This window comes from Acyrthosiphon pisum, chromosome A2 (assembly GCF_005508785.2).
Source record: "Acyrthosiphon pisum isolate AL4f chromosome A2, pea_aphid_22Mar2018_4r6ur, whole genome shotgun sequence".
Taxonomy (NCBI): domain Eukaryota; kingdom Metazoa; phylum Arthropoda; class Insecta; order Hemiptera; family Aphididae; genus Acyrthosiphon; species Acyrthosiphon pisum.
In genome coordinates this window covers 51,418,663-51,438,378 of record NC_042495.1, presented here as the reverse complement: position 1 = coordinate 51,438,378, position 19,716 = coordinate 51,418,663, and the positions used below count along the sequence as shown (strand labels likewise).

The 19,716-nt window shown below is 27.7% G+C and overlaps 1 protein-coding gene across 1 annotated transcript; it reads left to right on the top strand.

Moving 5' to 3' along the window:
• The first annotated feature begins 3,590 nt into the window (after positions 1-3,590).
• Positions 3,591-18,045, top strand: LOC100569146 (nucleoporin NUP188 homolog). Its single transcript, XM_003242880.4, has 29 exons — positions 3,591-3,691; positions 4,078-4,112; positions 4,186-4,390; positions 4,470-4,676; positions 4,764-5,021; positions 6,472-6,605; positions 6,716-6,950; positions 7,067-7,354; positions 7,410-7,652; positions 7,717-7,871; positions 7,936-8,212; positions 8,282-8,561; positions 8,765-8,892; positions 8,952-9,089; positions 9,153-9,260; positions 9,327-9,491; positions 10,316-10,467; positions 11,610-11,745; positions 11,836-12,077; positions 13,639-13,820; positions 13,893-14,128; positions 14,195-14,332; positions 14,402-14,566; positions 14,650-14,793; positions 14,866-15,038; positions 15,118-15,334; positions 15,405-15,596; positions 17,385-17,536; positions 17,606-18,045. Exons 2-29 carry the CDS (start codon positions 4,093-4,095, stop codon positions 17,664-17,666), a joined length of 5,031 nt encoding a protein of 1,676 aa, XP_003242928.1. The 5' UTR covers positions 3,591-3,691; positions 4,078-4,092; the 3' UTR covers positions 17,667-18,045.
• Positions 18,046-19,716: the final 1,671 nt, after the last annotated feature.

Below are 19,716 nucleotides of genomic sequence, written 5' to 3'. Positions count from 1 at the left end.
TATGTATGTGTTATAAAAAGTATATAATAATGAAATATTACAATTAACTGCTATAAGACTTTATTGAAAATTGTTTGTTAAGATGATGTTAAATTTTGATTTACTTTGTTTAGCCCCCCCCATTCGAAAATCCTGGGTACGCCACTGGGTAGATACATAATATTATGTACAACTAGTATATTCTTTGTTTAATCTTTAATTTAAAAAATATAAAAATATCCCTACATTTGAAAATCGTTCTGGTAATCCTAAAAATATTGTCGGAATAGCATTTTCTCTCAATGCCGGACGTATTCGTTCAATATATTTAATTGACCCATCAGGCATTTTACACTCATATTTATAAAATCATCTTCTTTAAAATGTAAGCCGCAAACTACATCTTTTATGGATAAGTTCCTATCTTTCCGCGGTATTTTATTATTCCATACAGATAGTAAGTCCTGCAAGATAAATAATTTTAAAACGTCCATGTTTATACCAGAATACCTGTATTAGTTGTTATGTAGCTTTTTATATATTTATTTTGTTTTTGTTATTATTATTATTATTATTATTTTTTTGTCTTTCTCTTTTCCCTGCTGATTTTAATATTTTAGTATTACTTAAGTAACCAGACTTGCATGCGGGAACAAAACATTTGTTGGGCATATTTATTAGCACAATATGAAAAATGTTTAAAAATAATTATAAGTTTTACTAGTTTTAGGTAGGTGTGGGTGGTTATATTTCTACTATAGGTAGTGTGGTACTGTGGTACTATAGGATAATAAAATATAAATAAACAATGTTCATCAATATGTTAATAATATGTTTATTATTCAAAACAAATATACTGAAATAGACCATATTGCTTATAAAATATTTCCGAAACCGGCCTTCTTAGCGCTTCCTGGTGGACAATTGTGTAACTAAACTGCCGTAAAAACGGTACTCACTTATTTCTCATACGTACAATTGATAGTGACTACACCGTTTTACATACATCGTGATATGAACAATGCTGTTTTGTATGTTGTGGACACATGGTGTTTTATACCAAGTGATTAATAACATTAATTTTTTTTCAAACTTTTTTGTTATATTTTATTATATTTATTATATTTTGTGTAACGAAGCGTATTTTATGTGACAATTTACAGCGTATTTTATTAACCTTCGGATGTTTACTTTAATATGTTGTATAAGCATTACCTTAAAAGTGGGAGTCAAAATGTCACAATAATCTCAAACAATGGCTCAATAATAGTTAGGAAACAGGTACAAAACAATACCGCGATTGATAATAGCAATGTTAATAAAAATAATGTTGATATTAATAATTTTAATAATAATAGTATTGATAATAATAATATTAATTCGGATAGGGAAGAAACGAGTGAACTAAACACAGACTTCTATATTATAGAAGTCTGTGCAACTAAATGACAATATAATAACAGTAATATTGATAGTAACACTAATAGCATCTATAGTCGTATTAGGAACAATAAGATATAAATGTAAAACTGAAAACGAACTTACGAACTTCGTTATACAGAAACAGAAACAGAGATAACCAATAATCCGGATATAGAGTATAGACGTAACAAATAAGGAACATAAATAGGTTATGTGTAGCTAGTCGTAATAGTTACCTATATTAGGTATAAACAAATATTAACAAATAGTGAAATGGTGGAAATAATTAGCATAATTTATAAGAATTAATTAACATAAAAATGGAAATTCGAGTTATTAATACAGACATATAATATTGTAGGAACGAGGAAATTAATGCAATTTTGACAACTGACGTTGTGTAAGAAAAGGTTGGTACGGTTCAGTGGCAATAATACCAATAATTATTACACTTAAACATACATAATATTTATTAAAATGCATATAAAACTACCTCTAGTTATTTAAATCATTTTTGCTTAATTACTTACACAGACTTTCGATAAACCTACACCTGATTCCCAAGTTCTAATTATTTCTGATGTATGAAAATGTAGTTCACAAATTTAGGAATTATCTCCAAGCATGAGTCCTGTTGATTGTTGCCATTTTTCCCTCAACTCAATGTTTTTTGGTGCCTTAAACATTGACCTAATGGCTGAATTAGGTTCACACCCTCATATACAACATTTATGACTACCAGACATAATTTTGATAGAACCGATTAAATGAGGCAGAAAAGAGAAACTTGAGTGTTCAGTGAACTAAATATTTAGATACTCTGCTGATTTATAGTTATTAAGGTTTTAATAAAATAATTATATTTTTAGATGCATTGATTTTATAAAGCAGTGTTAACAACATACTATTTGAAATATTACACAAGCTACTTCTTTATAGTCAGTGTTAAAAGTTCTGTAATGTCACAACATAAAACCAATAGTGGTGATACATAATATTATAATATATAAATAAATAAAATAATAAATATTATAAATAATTTTATTTGTCTTATAAATATTTTATAATTGTTTTTTTTATAAAGTATAAGTATAAATGTATAATATAACATAATATTATATATATGCTTATTAAATTATGTATAAACTAAATTTACAATAATATATGTTATAATTAAATGACAGCTAATCAGTGTTTGAAATATTTACAAAGTTGGACACGCTACTACTATACTTTATATTCTATGTTGAGAATCCTGATCTTTTTATCCGTGGGTGCAACCATAATATGGATGGCGAAGTTTTTGGACATTTTTATTTTTGATTCTTATTTCTTATCATGTTTCTTATTAAATCATCATTGATTTTTAACACAGAACAACCAGAAGGGAATCATATTTCATTTAACATAGGCTCTTATGGGAGATGATAAAACCACGTCCGACTAGGGCACTATAGATACAGGTATGCTACGCCGCCATTTTGCGACTAATAATGTTATGTGAATTTGAATTTCTCCCTCTTTATTTTATCATTTTATCATTGATAAATGAGTCGCAAAATGGTGGCATAGCATACCCATTCTATGTAGAGCCTTAGTCCGACATGTCTAAAAATTAAGCGTGCTGCCACATACAGGGAATTTCTCTATTTTTCTTTATATCGTGCAACACTGTTTATTCGTTCAGACCACGGTTATCTACTCTTAGTAGATAACCGTGGTTCAGGAGTGTTAGCCATGTGCTGTTGTTGTTATGAGTGGAATTGCATGAATAGAATTACTTTATCATGTGGAATTGCAGATTAACAGTGTAGCCACAAACCACAGAAAACTTAAAAAAAAGGGAATTTCATTGTATGTGGCAGCACGTTTAATTTTTAGAAATGTCGGACGGTTTTTCGACGAGCCTTAAGATTCCCTTCTGTTTGTTCTGTGTTTTTAATAACACCAACTTTTCTTTTTATCCGTGATAACATTTAACTGAATTTTGGCGGGTAATGAATTCGAGTTTTGTTCTGTTACCATAATATACCACTTAACACCGGGGTATTTTAAATTTGCCCGTACTACTAGCGTTCGTAGCGGTATTCTGCTAGAACTATTTACAAAGTTTGAACGTCGGATAAGTCGAGTCGTTGAGAATCCTGTTCTTTTTATCCATGGAGGGTCCATTTATTTTATAGAGTTGAACCGTGTTTGTTCCACAGAATATGGTGATTATATTATCTATGGTTTTAGCTTTTTTAAGCAATATCATAACCTCAATAATATTTACATTAAAATGTTAACGGTAAGTTTTTGATATTTGGTTATTACTTGTTACATAATTATTATTTAATATTTACTGTTAATTACTATTTGCGATTTATGATTAAAAATTGGTTATGATATTACCATAAGTTTATAAATTGAGTATTGAGGTGGAACTTGCTACGTCTTAGTTATCGGTTATCCTGACATTTTTAAGATATAAAAAAAATTATAACTATTTTTATTCTTTTTTATTAGATTTCATTCATTGATAAAACAATATTTTAATTATTTGCAATAATAATTCATAAAATATTATTTATAAATTGTATGGATCATAGTTGTAAATATCTCAATATTATATAATATTGTTTTTATCACATACTGACTAGTAAATATTAAACTTCCATTATTTTCTTGTTCAAGTAATTGGTGTATAAAATGAATTCAAAACAATTGACGTAAGTTATGCTCAAAACCATTACCTTCTTTTCATATAAATCAATATGTATGATTTTATCACTTTATTTTTAGGTGCTGGAAACAATTCTACTATAAGTTAAATAAACTGAATGTCAACTATGCTGATGAATCAATTGAATCTATGATATATGATGGTTTGGATGATTTGAAAAAAGGCATACTCAAATTTAAATTTCATGCTTCATCAAGATTAGTGTTTTATAAAAATGATAAATCAGATACCGAATACTTATATCCCATATTATCCCAATTACTTGTAATAATTATACATTATTTTATGTTTCTCCCAGTCACGATCTAGGATATGCCTATATTAATATATTGATTTTATTTAGTTTATTAACGAGCAAGACGCTAAAATTGTTTACAACAAATACAACGAGTTTGTTTGTCAAAATGAATTGAATACAACTGTGACTGAACATGAATTACATAATCTCTGTGTAGATATTTGGAAGTTTTACAATGAAGAAGTGTTATTTTTATTTCGTTCATTAAAATTTATTCTTACTGCTGCAGAAAATCAAAACTGTCATTATTCTGTAAGTATAATCACTATTAATAGTTATATAAATATTTTCTATTTTCATTTGTCTCTAATTACCTAGATGTATAATTTAATTTTTTAGGCTATATGTAAGAAAATTGTCCGTAAACAAAACTGGAAAGATTGGTATATTTCTCTACGAGAACAATTATCATATGTTCGTTCATTGACATTTTTTGATACTATAGTTTATAAGCCACTTCAAAAAATAATACACAAGAATTTGTTAACATTTGTTTTAAATCAACAAATTGAAATTTTGCAATTGATGGTGCTAACTTCACTCAGAATGGATCAAATTACAAAAGATGATTTTAATATTTGGATTACTAATCTCATTGTGAGTAATTATTAAAAATATATATATATTTAAATATTTTATTTTTATATCAAAATACTTACCTGATATTATTATTATTATTACTTATTTGATATTTAAAAAAAAAACAACCATAAATAATTTTATTCAAAAACCCAAACTGTTCAAGGATGGTTTAAGAAGATCAGGTACCAATATTACAATTTTCATTGCGTTTCAAACATGCAACTTACTAAAAAAAAAAACCTATGTATTTTGCGCCCGTCAGTAAGATTGATGTAGTAAAGTAATTTATTCTATTAAAACATTTGAATTTATTGTGAAGTATTTATGAGATTATTCTGGTCAGTTTTTCAAACTTTATTCCCTATTTTTTAAAAACTAGTTGTGAAAATTGAAAAATATTATTAATTATTAAAAAGCAGGTAAGTGGATGTCGTTCTGCTGTACAGTAGATTACAAGTAGGTCATTGTATAATGGTTGTATTAACTATTAGACTTAAATTCAATGATATAATATCATTGTATAAGAAAAACAATTCTGAGCGGAGACGGTTTGTCAGTCTGGATATTTTATATTTTGTTATTATTTATTTTATCATGTAAGTTGAATTAATATTAAAATATTATAATTTTTTATTCGTTTCTATGGTGATAAACAAAGCGGTTTCTCGTAATTTTCCGTTGGTTTTTCCCGTGGCATTAAATAACTATTGAGAAAATCGAAAAATGACCTCTCTAAAGTACCATCTTGATCCAATTTGCTAAAAGATAAGGTACTATATGTTGACATTGAAACACTCCTTCTGGAAGAAATTTTGTATACAGGATATAAAAATAAAAAAATAAACACCATTGTAAAAACGATAGCTTCCTCGCTCCGCTCAGAATCTAAAAAATAACTTAAATTAAATTGAAAAAATGGCCTGAACGATCTTAAGTTAACTTGAATTAAAAATGGATGCAAAATGGGTAGGTAATTAATACTGTGTGGCACAAATATTTTTATCCAAAAATGGTTTTAATTTTGTTTAAATTAGGTACTTATACGTTATAAGTTATACTTAAGATGATGTTGTACCCACATGTGTTGTGTCTGTATTATTAATGCATAATATATTAAAATGGACGTCCAGCAGCTCCAATTTTGTATTGCGTTTTCAAATATTAATAACTTATTAAAAAATTAAAATTCAGTAATAAACTAACGAGATGTGAATTTCTAAAAATGTCCAATGCAACTACAAGACAAAATTATGTGTGACTAACTAAAAATACAATCTTTGTTTATTATCCAATTTCTAGTAAAAACTGACCCAACATTATTTAACATAATTAAAATAAATATATGTAAAACTAATAAGGATTTCTCATTTCACTTGAAATCTAAAAAAATGTATTATTTTCTATAAGTTAAAAATAGTAAATATTTATCAGTAATATATTATTTTATTTGACTTGGTACTTATAGGATAATAACTTTGGAAAAAATCAAACATTGGAGTATGATTATAATAACCTACAAACTGTTTATTATTCTTTTATGAGTCAGATCTCAAGCTTAGAGACACTACATTCATTACAAATGATTGCATTATTTTGGGAGTGAGTAATTTGTTATTAATAAACTACTATTCATAAATTGGATTTTTTAACATAATTTTGTTTTGGTTTATTAATTAAATTTTGATTTATATTATTTTTTATTGTTACAGAAAAGAGAACTATATCTGGTCAACTAATATGGAATTCAACGAAGCTGATAAAATTATTCAAATGATCCAACCCAGTAGTGAATACGGTGTTGTGCTGATGGGTTGGACACTCCTCCACCTTAAAGGAAAATTTGGAAAAAAAAATATTCAGCATTTAGAAGGTTATACTGAAGTCATGAGCGAATTAAAAATGTGGCCATCTTTATTAGAAATGTGTCAATCGCCAGCTGTTAAAGTATATAAACATTTTTGTTAATTATTCATGCAGCTTAAATGCTTTTTTTAAAGTATTTTAATTCTAATTTACTCTTTGTTACTTATATTCAGTATTTTTTTAAATATTTATTTTAGGATCATCCAGTAATAGACAAACTAGGAAGAGTCTTATGTGAAAACCTTATCATTGAAAGTATTGAATTGGATGTATTTGAATTGGTTGACTATGATTCAATTATTATTAAGCTTCTGTCTTATTTATTAAAAAGGAACCCTAGATTATCAATAGACACAATAGACAACTTAAAGAGTGGTATTGGTTTGTTTGTAAAAAAATTTATAGAAATGTATCCTGTTGATTTATGCAGCTTATTTGAACTCTTTACTGGTATTATAAAAGGAGCACCACAAAGTTTAAATAAAGTAAATATTTTACTTTAAAATATTATGGTTTATTTTTAATATTTAATATTTGTAGGTGTGGAATCTGATGAATAGTATTAATTCATTTACTGCTGTTTCTCCACCTGATGGACAATATATTTATGAACACGAAACAGACACATTTTTATTAACTGATCAATATTATGTAAATAACTCAATTTATAGCATTGAAATTCCTAAAAACACTAGATTTATTCTTAATGGAGATATGGTCCGCTTTAACATCAAAGTGTCATTATTCTATTTTTTAAACTCAGCAATTAACAACTTCCGAATGGTATACAATTAATTAACATTATTATTATTATTTTAGTGTTAGGATTTATTTATTTATTTTTTAGTGTCGTGATGAGGATCGTAAAACTTCTTCTTATATTAGTACTAAACAAATACTTATAAATTCTGTTAAAATTATTCAATCTATTGCATATGTTGCGACATCTTTAAATGATGATATTATGGGAACATGTGAAACTCTGTTGACACTTGTGCCAAGGTATAAGCTTTTACATTAATATAATACATATGCATGTTTTATATTTGATTCATATTTATTTTAGTGTATCTTATATTGATTCAAATTATGTGGCTGATCCAGAAGTCGTGTCTGAAATATTAAAATTAGCTAGATGTATACTTGTTTACTTCCCTGAACAAACAATGTGTTACTTTAATGCCAATAATTTTTTCCCTTTTTTAACGAGTGGCCTCGAAGATTCTGCCGTAAATTTACATCCTTTCTCTCAAAATTCTATTGCATTAATGATTCTGAAATATGGATCTGAAGTGTATCCAGTCTTAACACAATATGTCAAATTAGTCGAAGCTTCTTTAAAGGTATAATATATTAAAATTGTTTTTGTATTATTTTAATATAATGTTTTATTTTTACATAATTAATTACAGGTCAGGCATATACTAACATGCCAGTGTGCAACAGCAGGTGTAATGTTTGTGTTCAAGACCATCATGCCATTGTTAGCTGTATCAGATTTTTTTATAGGCTCCAAAGAAAAAATGGATTTAGGTTGGGCTTGTATGCGCTTAATCTATTTTGTTTCTATGTTAGAATCAGAACCTGACGAAGAAAATTCAATAATGGTTATTAAAAAAGTATTGGATTTATGTTTGCCTTATAGTCCAACATCAATTGCTTCATTAATGATTTTAAACATAGCCTCTATAGGTAAAATTATATTCATTCAATTATAATATATATAATTAATCAAATCAATCATTGCTTGGAGTTAATTGTTTAATATAATCATTGTTTCATTAATATATTATGCTTGATTTGCAGAGGTTAGGCCAGCTTAAATAATTATATTCCAAATAAACAAAAAAACCAAATATATTTTCTAAATTTAATTAATGTTTTACTAATTTTAGGAGAAAAGGATTTTATTAAAATAATGCATAGTTATCACAGTTGGACGAGTGGAGTTGGAAAAAGAAATATACAATGTTTAATATTTGCATTGTCCTTATTAAATTATATGATCGATATCAAAACACTTGTAAGGTTATCAACTGTATTTATTTCTATGCAATTATATGTTTATTTTTAAAATTTCAGTCTACAGTTAAACAAGGAACAAATACTGCATTATTTGATCCTGAAAGAAGGCTTGCAGTTTTGTTATCATATCGTTTGACTGTATTTCATAACAAATTAAACACATTATCTCTCACTATTCTTGGGACACTCGCAGAAGTAAGTAAAAAAAAAAAATGTACTATCCTAAATATTGAATTATGCATTAATTACTTTGTTCAGAAACGATTTGTTTCCTTCAGCCTTTCAATGGGTTTTGACAACGACAAAAGAGCACGAAAAGAAATGATATCTTATTTAAAATTACATAGACTGCATTCTAATAATATTGTACGTATATATACAATTATGTTTTAATTCACAAATATTTCAAAAATATTTTCTCTTATTTTATAGGTAAAAATGTTAAAGTTCTTACATAATGCTATTGCTTATCAATGTAAGATGTTTGAAATCATTTTAAACGTTGAGTTACTTGAAAAATGTATTAAAGATAAGAAACAAATTGAAAATAATGATGATAGTATTTTATGGTTCATTGAAGTTGAACTCGAGACCGATGTAAGTCAAATTTTACTTCTTATTTTGATGCCAATACTTTTTTTTTAACTCAGCATATTAATTAGTAAAATTTGGAAAATGTTGAATAAGTTTTAGTTATATTTCAATCTATTATTTAAATTTACAAGAATAACTAATTTCTATTATACTAGTTCAGTTTTGAACAGATATAACACTTAAATGTATATGACTGAAAAGCCTGCAGAGAATTAGCTCACTAAATACAATATACTTTTGGTATCAATATAAGCCATGGCTATACTTTGCCCAAAACCCCCATTTTTCGTATTGGTATCATAGTGCTACAGGGGGGGGGGGGGGTCTAACCCATGGTGGGTCCAAACATGGTAAGGGGGGGGGGGAAGTCATAATTTTCAGAAAATGTATGTATAATATATATCCATAGTATAAGGAATAAGAAGTATGCTCAATGATAAAAGTGCGCATATTTTTTTAAGCGGCAATGTATAATTTATATATGCAACTAACAATAAAATCAAGTTGACGTCACACGTATACACTAACCTTTAATCATATGCATTGCAGTTTATACAAAAACACATGGCCATGCACATGCGCGAATCTAGAACGAAAACTCGGTTCATGTTGAGCATACTTCTTAAACTATAACTACATAATATGTTCATACCAAAGGGCGACAGTTTTTCGAAATTTCACTATTTTGCGCATAATTGTGTAAAAAATGTAACTAAGAAAAAAAGTCCAAATTATTAAAAAATATTTACTCAGGTGGTGCATTTCCCCACCTAGCCACACACTAAAAGCGACCCTACTGTATGAATTATTTTATGTTAATTATTTAGGATTTTAAACAAGAACAAGAAAATAATATTTATCTTGAAACACTCGGAATTATTCATACTTTATGGTACAACAGGTTTAATTTAGCTATGCATTACTTACAACAAAACAAAAATTTTTGGAAGTTAATATTTAAACCACTTTTTCATAATAAGTAAGTATTATAACTATTATTATTTATTACTTACATTGTTCTATGGTCATTTAAATATTTTCATTGTACTAGAACAGTGGTTTCCAATTACTATGAAGCCACGGACCCCTAGCTAAAACTTAAATTGGTCCAGGACCCCTGTTTTGTAAATACTTACTTTTCAATTCGAATAAATTAATTATCTATCATTTTTGTGGTGAATCAAGTTTCTATAGTCCAAAAATACCCGGAATTTCAAACAACTATAAATTTAATAATTTCACTAAAACATAAAATAAAAATGAAAAATCACTACAGTACAACACAACCGCAGACCCCCTAACATAAACACGCAGACCACTGTTTGGGAACCACTGTACTAGAAAGTTCTTTTGTATTTAGTTCTTTTACATTTTTTATAAGGAAGTCCATGCATTTGTTGTCTCCGCCTTACACACTTAAGACAATTTTCGTTCACTAGTTTCAATAGTGTGCTATAAGTTTTGATATTAGAGTGAATTGACCAATTATCATAGCTGAATTAGGGGGGCTGAGCCGCCACGAGTTATAATCATATTTTAGCTTAAAATATTAATTATCAGGGTTTATGCTGCTGATACAATTTTAGCCCCCAAGAAAAATGTCCCTAGTTGTGCCTATAATGCTTTTTATCTAATTTTTAGATAAGAATATTCAATATTATATGAGCATTTTTAATTGTTGATGACATTTCACATACCGATATCTTGCTTGGAAATAAAAATATCAAAAATTTTCAAAAACAAAAGCTCAGATAATGTTCTTACCTAAAAGTTTGATAGTTGGTCAATTCACTCTAATATCAAAACTAAAGGCACACTATTGAAAGTAGTGAACAAAATTTGGTATGTCGGACATGTGTAAGATGGAGACAACAAATGCATGGGTAGCATTCTCTTAACTATTGATTATAAATACTATAGATATAATAATATAATCTATTATTTATAATCAATGCTATTACATAAAGCAATATGGTATGAAATTCATTTTTACATATACAAATTTTGTCACATGATGAAAATATTGAAATATGTATTGTATGAAAATTAATTTTGTGTTTTAGTTTATTCTTATAATTTATAAATTATTTTGAAACCTTAAAATTTAAATAATACTTATAGAATGATACCAGAAATAAATTCAGAAGTATTTTCAATTTTGTCACTTCAAGCCCATTATTGTCCTATTGAAAGCAATAAAGAATTTGCAGAGCAATTGGATATTTTTTTGAAAACTAGATTAAACAGCATGTTAAAAGTAAGTTATTTAACTATGTACTTTGTGAAAATTTACTTAATAAATGAGTTTACCTATTTAATTTTCTATTGCTTTCTTTTAATTTTTCAGGGATTTTTAAATTTTTTTGAAGATAATAATGATGCTCTAATTGATATTAAACGAAAGTTAATTTACTCTTGGAAGTTTTTTACTCTTCTGATTTTAAAACACCGTGATTCTGCTGTTAACAACAAACATCTAGTTGTTGAAAATATTTTAAAATTATTTATAATTGAATTGAAAAGTAATGATATAAGTTCAATTGTTAGTTTGGGAGAGTCTTTACTGATCATGTTACAAATGTGGAAGAAGTAAGTGTTTTTTATTTTGATATATTAAATTATTATTGTTGGTTATTAAGTTATTTATAATATCAAGTAATATAACTGAAAAAATAATAAAAATACTTTTTTTTTTTTGTAGTCCTGACAAGCCTGATTAATAAAAACCTGTTAACAATTAATATAGTTGTACATAACATTTTTTTCTCACATACCTAATAATTAAAACATCATTGTTTTAAGTGTTATGTTTTCACATTGTGTAGTACTAGATTATAGACAATGAAAAGAACTTCAATACTTATTTTATTGTGAATATAAAAATAACTTCTTTCTTCTTGGGTTTATAACTCTCCAAGAGTCTTCGCCGCCACCATCAAGGCCTTCCATCTTTCCCAATCCTGGATAACATTTTTCCAATCTTTTACGTCCAGTGTTCTTAATCCCTTATGTCCATCATAGCTTTCTTGGTCTACCCCTCGGTCTTTTCCGACTTGGTTTGTACTCTATGGCTGCCCTCACAGCCTTTGATTCATCCCTTCGCATGGCGTGTCCGAACCATCGCAATTGTTGTGATTTTATGTAGTTGGTGACCTTCGAGCTGTGTGTGATTTCCCGGATTTCGGCATTTGTCCTTCTTCGCCAGCACCCCAATTCGTCATCATATACCGCACCGCAAATCTTTCTCAATACATTATTCTCGAAAGAGAGTAACCTTTTCTCCATTTGTCCTGTTATGGACATGGTCCACACCTCGCAGCCATATGGTCAGTGACGGTCTAACTACAGCCATGTATAGTATTAATTTTGTCCTTCTCGAGAATAATTTGGATTTGAAAAACTTAAATAATGCATAATAAGCCTTTTTCGCTTTGTGTATGCTATTTACTATTTCTACAATCCAGTGATTAATCTTGATGGTAGCTCCAAGGTCTTTAAACTGGTCTACTTTTTCAAAAACCATTCCTATTTCCTATAACCATTCATATTTCTTCTCTATAATTTGTCCGATTACTGACAGCTGGTCAATCGTTGGTTTGCCTTTTCGAAACCCACATTGGTAATGCCTTCCTCTGCTACAGGTTTCAATTGTTTCAATAAAACCCAATAAAACCTTGTACACTGTATTAAGTAGGTCAATCCCTCCATAATTGTTACACTTAATTTGTCTCCTTTCTTATGTATAATAATAGATAATAATAGCTTTGTTCCAGTCTTCCGGAAGCCTTTCTTCATTCCATATAGTCAAACACAGTTCATGAATATTTGTATACATTACCTCGCCTCCGTATTTCAGTAGTTCAGCCGGAATACCATCAGTCCCAGGTGCTTTCCAATTTTTGAGGCTGTTAATATTTCTATCTTGGTTTCATCTAGGGTAATTCCGCATATCTCCAGTTCAGCCTTTTGTTCTTCCCATCTACATCATCCATATATAAAAATAACATAATATTTAAAATATATATTTTATAAATTAAAAACATTTTCAAAGAAAGTAATATAAATTATATGTTAACTTTATATTAGTTCGATATTTAGAATATGCTTTTTAATTTTTATTATAAGATTTGTCTTCATTTTCTATTAATAGGACCTGTGTTATAAATTCCAAATCAACCATTAATGATGTACAAACAATATTAAAACTACTTAATGACAATGAATTGTTATCAAAAAGTCAAACATCAAAAACTTCAGTATTGATTGTGGTAAATGAGATCGTAAATATTATACTTTTAAACGATGCAGCTTCAACTGAAAATGTTCCTAAAGGTTAATATTATAAATATATTTTTTCTATTTATTTTTAAACATATTTCTAACTTTTTGATTTTTCTATTGTAGATGTGTTTAGTAATGAAATGTACAGTAGTATTTGTGAACTTGCTGAAAATCAATTGGAAAATATCAATGTAACAGATCATGAATATCGATCTATTGTTACTAATATAAAATTAACAAACTCATTATTTTATAAGATCATACCTGTAATTACTAGATCATCTACTAATTTGCGTCAATCATATATTTTAACAAACACTATTTGTCAAATGCTTAAATTTGTGGACAAATCCAATAAAGTATGTATAGTAATAGTTGCTCATTATTATTGGATTATAGAAATTTGCTTTTATTTGTTTATTCAGGAAAATAAAATAAATTCTGTCACTGTAGAAGTAACTGATTTTCTTCTGTATTTATCATCGTTTAAGAATTTTCATTCACAGTTTGGTACTCAGCCATATATTATAAAGCACTTTTGCGCTGTATTGTCTGCAAAATTTGTAAGTAAAAATAAAAACAAAAAAAAATTGTTTTTATTTTTTTTAATGTCTTATTTCTGTTTTGTTTAGACTGAATTTGATATTAAATTTGATGATCCAAAACGGTTATGTGTTTATAAAAACTATTTTAAAATGCTTGTAAACTTCTTAAATATTTGTGACCATTGTGTAAAAAGAGAAGCAATACAGCAATTAACTTCAATTTTTTTAGACTTGTCAATAATTTTAAATTTTGTGAGTATTTGATAAAATAATATATTAATTATATTTGTATACACCGTTAAATAGATCAACTAACACATGTTTTTAATAATTAGCCAAAGAATATGAAACTTACAACTGCTCATTTAAACCTTGTACAGTCAGTTATTAAATTGATGAACTTAATTGTTTCAAAAGAATATTATTATCATTGGCAGTCTGTTGGTGGTTCGTGTTATATTGCACTTGAAAAAATTATCGTAAGTAACTTATTGTTATATTGTTTCATACCTTTTAATTCACAAAAAAAAATATATATATATTGGGTTTAGATAAATATTTGGGATTGTGCTTATGGTTCATATTTACAATTAAATGATCCAGATGCTTTAATCATGAGTATCTTCAAAACTGAAAAAGTACAATTAAATTTACCTGGTTGGAAAACTAGAGGAGATTTATTTACAGAAAACGATTTGCTAACAATTAATACTACCAGAAAAATGTAAGAATATACCAAACTTATTTATGTATCTTATTCTATAATAATAATAATAATAATTTTATTATTGGCTATTTTTAAGACTTTTTGAAATGTTGTATTCTTGCAATTCAATTCTTGTGAGAATCATGATCCCTCCATATGAAATTGTATCATTACTTCAATTGGGCATAAGTGACGCAAGTGTATTCAAGAATATTGTTAACAAAGAAATAATTGTTGATAAAAGGTTCAGTACATTCTTTACTGTAGATGGACTAATTGAAATGATTGTATTCCTATCCGACAAAATAACTAGAGTGAGTTAAATTACTTTTAATTTAATTACAGTTATTTAGAATGTAACATAATATTTTGACAATAATTTAGCATGGAGCTGTTTCCACTTCATTGATATCAGCACTCAACGAAAGATATGTGTTAGATGTAGATTTAGCCAGTTTAAATGATGCCTTGGAACTATGTGTATATACATTCACCAGTCAACTTTTAATGAAAGTATCACAAAACAGTGATAACAACCAAAAATTATGTGAAATCGCCGAAGTTGCCAAAAATATGGTAACTTGTACCTAATTATTATTGTTTTTTTTTTTAAAGAACTAAACATCCTATATATTTAGCGCAAATGTGATGCTATTGAATAATAAGTCATAGGTTTTTTGATAATAAGAATCCCATTAGACGCACACTAGACCCAGTAAAGAATTAATGAGTTAGCTATTTTATTTTTATTTTTTCTATACTCCTTGCAAAATAAAAATGTACCTGGGCGACGGACCAAAACAGGTTCGCGGCGCGCAGGTCGAGCTTATGACTATAACTATATGTTTATAATCGACAATATGACAAGGTTGTGGGTAGGAAACCGGTCGCCGCCTGCGCACTGAGGTACATTCTTATTTTGCACGGAGTATATATAGTAAAGTTACTACACCGTGTTCTGTAGGAAATGCTGTGGATTTCTAAGTATGGAATTTGTCTAAAAATCATTAATTAGTAGTTTATAGTGGTTTTTAAGTCGGTTTTGGTAGTGTTTATAGAATTGTGCAGCATCTTATATCGTAGTATTTATTGAGGAGGTTGTTATATAAAGAATATACTTTGACATTAAAGTGTAAGTATGGGCTTAGAAATAATTTGAAATAATCAATTTTTATTTGAATTAGAAATTTTAGCAATACCTCATAATTGAAAACCATAGCTGTTTCAGTTAAGTATTATCATTGATTATAAATTTAGATTTCTCAATGTCCAATTTTTTGGTGACACAAAAAAGTTATAACATTACTAACATTACTGTAGTTTGGTTTTGTGGTTAGTAATGTTTTGTAACATTGTAATCGCTAGTAGTAACGTCGCCTCGTCATCTACTGGGAGTAAATATTTTGCGCCATTGAAAAACCGCCCAGTGAGCAATCTATAGTATTTATAATCAATGGTATTAGTAAGTCGTTACTTTGTCCTTTAATTTGGTATGTTTATTATACAAGATATACAAGATACAAGATATTGGGTATGTGACATAAAAAGACTAGATTTTATAGCTAGTCTCTTGGTACGAATGTGATTATTCCAGGAATTAGGATCATTATTTAGCAATAATAATTTTTTTATAATGTTTCACGTAAGGTGAAATTTTTAGTAAATCAATTGATTAATTTTGATTATGTTTTATATACCAATTGTTATCATTCAGGCATACAATTGACATGAGCTTGTAAATTCTTAGAGGCAGTGACAAGAATTTTTCTATTGATTAGGTGTTTTTGGGATGTAGATTGGTCTAATCTAAAGAAAATTCCACTTTGGATTTTAGGGGATTTCAAATGAATTTTGTCTTATAGAAACTGAGGAGCCTAATCAAATTTTAAAATGGCACTTTTCAACTGTGCTACATATGCGTTGACCCAAAACGTGTGCATTGAGATTAATGAACGCAAGGTGGATCTGTTAATAGTACTTCAGTGTCAAATTCATAAGGGTTAAAATCCCGTACCTTGCGTATTTTTTTTTCAATTAGTTTTCTATACATTTCATTTGACAGCCAATCTTTTGACTCTTCTTGACTTCCTGAGTGCCTAGAGAAAGACTAACTGGAAGCAGTATTGCCTTAAACTAATATTTTAGTTACAAGGATAACAGTGAAGTGAGAGTCTTTTAATTTATAAAGTAAACATATTTTATACCAAACTCTTATGAATACTTGGCTTATATCAAGGCACATAGTAGTACAGTATTTTTTTTTTTTCGCGGAAAAAAATATTAAATTTATCAATCTAACTTATTATTATTAGTTTTCAATGTTCTTGTTTAGAGTTAATAATGATAATAATATATTTTTTTTAGAGTTTGCTTCTCTATAGAACAATAAGTAAAGATGTTGAAGATAAGAGGATAACATCATTTGACATCAGATCTCAACAATCAAATGGAGATGGTACAGAAAATTTATTAATTGGTTTTATGAAATTACTAGAATTTATCAAAGATATCCACAGGTTATAATATATACAATTTAAAAAATGTTATTTTCAAAAATACCAACATTATTTTTATTACATTTTTAGGAGTTCTACTACATCCTCAAAAAAAGATTTATCAATTACGGGATATTCAATTTTAAGATGAATAGTCACGTGACTTATGAGTACAATTTATTCCAAGACTGATAGTAATTTTATTATCATTAATTTATTACTATTATTTATGTATACAGCGTGTTTTGTAACAATTAAAATACATTTTCCGTATTCAATATACGTATTTTATTTTGTAAAACCATCAGTAGTATAATATAAGTTTTTAATTTGATAGGATGTGTTCTTGCGGGTTAATAATGGGGGCTTCCCAAAGGCCTTTTTATTAGTGTTAAAATTCATTTTTTTTTACAGGCAAAGTCGGAATATTCAGTTAAAATTGGATGTTAATTTATTTAAAGTTAATTTATCAGACTCAACAACTACTGTACCACTTTCAATAAAAACTTATACCAATAGATTTGTTGAGACTTAAAGTGTTAATGCTCTTTTTCAATCCCTATACTTAGGTAGTTAAAAGGTACCTAGTTTACACATGAATTTTTTTTACTTCACCAAAAATGAATATTTCTTCCGCTTATTTATAGATACATTTGGTTACATATTATATTACTATTATAATTAGAAATATGTTACCTGCAATTGTTTACAAAATATATTTATAAAAAATAATACATCTTTAACATAGGACTGCTAGTTACTGATGTATATAGGGAAAGGTCTTCTGGGCCAGAGCCTATAGTGAAATTGCAGGTTCAATTAAAACATTGCATGTATATTTACACTGTTTACAGTTTTTCATCATTATAGGTTGATTAAAATTGTTTTTGAGGAATCAACAAGGAAATGTTAGATTGTCAGGACTTTCTTTGATAACTGATGTTAAAGTCATCCTAATATAACATTAAATATAGATGAAATATAATAATAGTTATAAAATAATATTTTTATTTGCATTGTCATTGATTATAAATACTACTAATATTACATATTATATAGTATTACTATTACTATATTTTACTAGTATTGTGTATGACATAATGATTTTAACCACCCGGCTCCGTAAAAAATGTTTAGTTATGGCTATGTTAATGCTATGTGCCTATTCTTGACTATATAGAGGTAAATTTACCTTTATTGAAAATAATTTCTCTACATACCACTTCAGCTAGTCCATAATATAGGTACTTAGATAAAAGCCAAGTACCATTTGAGTATCATTCACTCACTGCTATATTTCTCAAAACGAAAAAATGTATGAACTTGAAATTTGGAATAGTTGTTCCTTTAATGCTCTATATTATTAAGAATTTCTGAGAAGCAATTAGTAAGGACTTAAAAAATTCACATTTTAAGGACTTAAGAAACAATTTGGAAAAACCTGGATTTTGATAGTTCATCAATCAGTATTGATTTCTTAGTTTCTTGACTCTTAAGGGTTATGTTTTTATAGACAGCTAACATGGATCCGGTTGGTACATTAAATCATAACAAAAAAATGTTTTGGTGGGGACTGACCCGATCGTGTTGGGTTTAAGTCTCCTCTTTTACTTAATATGTAATAATAATAATTTGTTCAACTCAGAATAGTATAGGCTATATAGGGCTCTGGTTTAAAAACATTTAAAATATGAAAAATATGTATTGAGCATAGTGTGTATTTGAAACACATTTATATCTCGGAAAACATTGAGTCAAGCATTCCAGAAAAAAAGATAAAAGACGCAAGTGCATCAAAATCTGAGTCCTAGTTATAAATATAGTTACATACTATAATACATTTAAAAATAAAGATAACTGAGTTATAATAAGAGGGTTAAAACAATAAAGTACAATGTATAATTTGTCCATATTATGAGTTAATATGGAAATCCAGGTTCCGTTTAAATACTCTGAACAAATGGACATAGTAATGACTAATGGCACACTGATTAATAATTATTGTAATTAATATGATTAATTAAATATTCTTTATTACAGTTTATAGATATGACATTTCTGAGTTGGTACACAAAAATATCACGATTTAAATCCAAAAGTTCAACTTTAAGTTTGGCATAAATGCAGTTTACCTACCAACATAAGCGCAAATAGGGGGGGCTACGCCCCCCCCCCCCCAAAAAAAGTCCATAGTCCTCCCA

Coding starts and splice junctions, on each gene's coding strand:
- LOC100569146 (XM_003242880.4), top strand. CDS start 4,093: ATGAATTCAAAACAATTGAC. Junction 9,090..9,152: donor TTCTTGGGACACTCGCAGAA/GTAAGTAAAAAA, acceptor TACTTTGTTCAG/AAACGATTTGTTTCCTTCAG. Junction 15,039..15,117: donor ATTAATACTACCAGAAAAAT/GTAAGAATATAC, acceptor GCTATTTTTAAG/ACTTTTTGAAATGTTGTATT.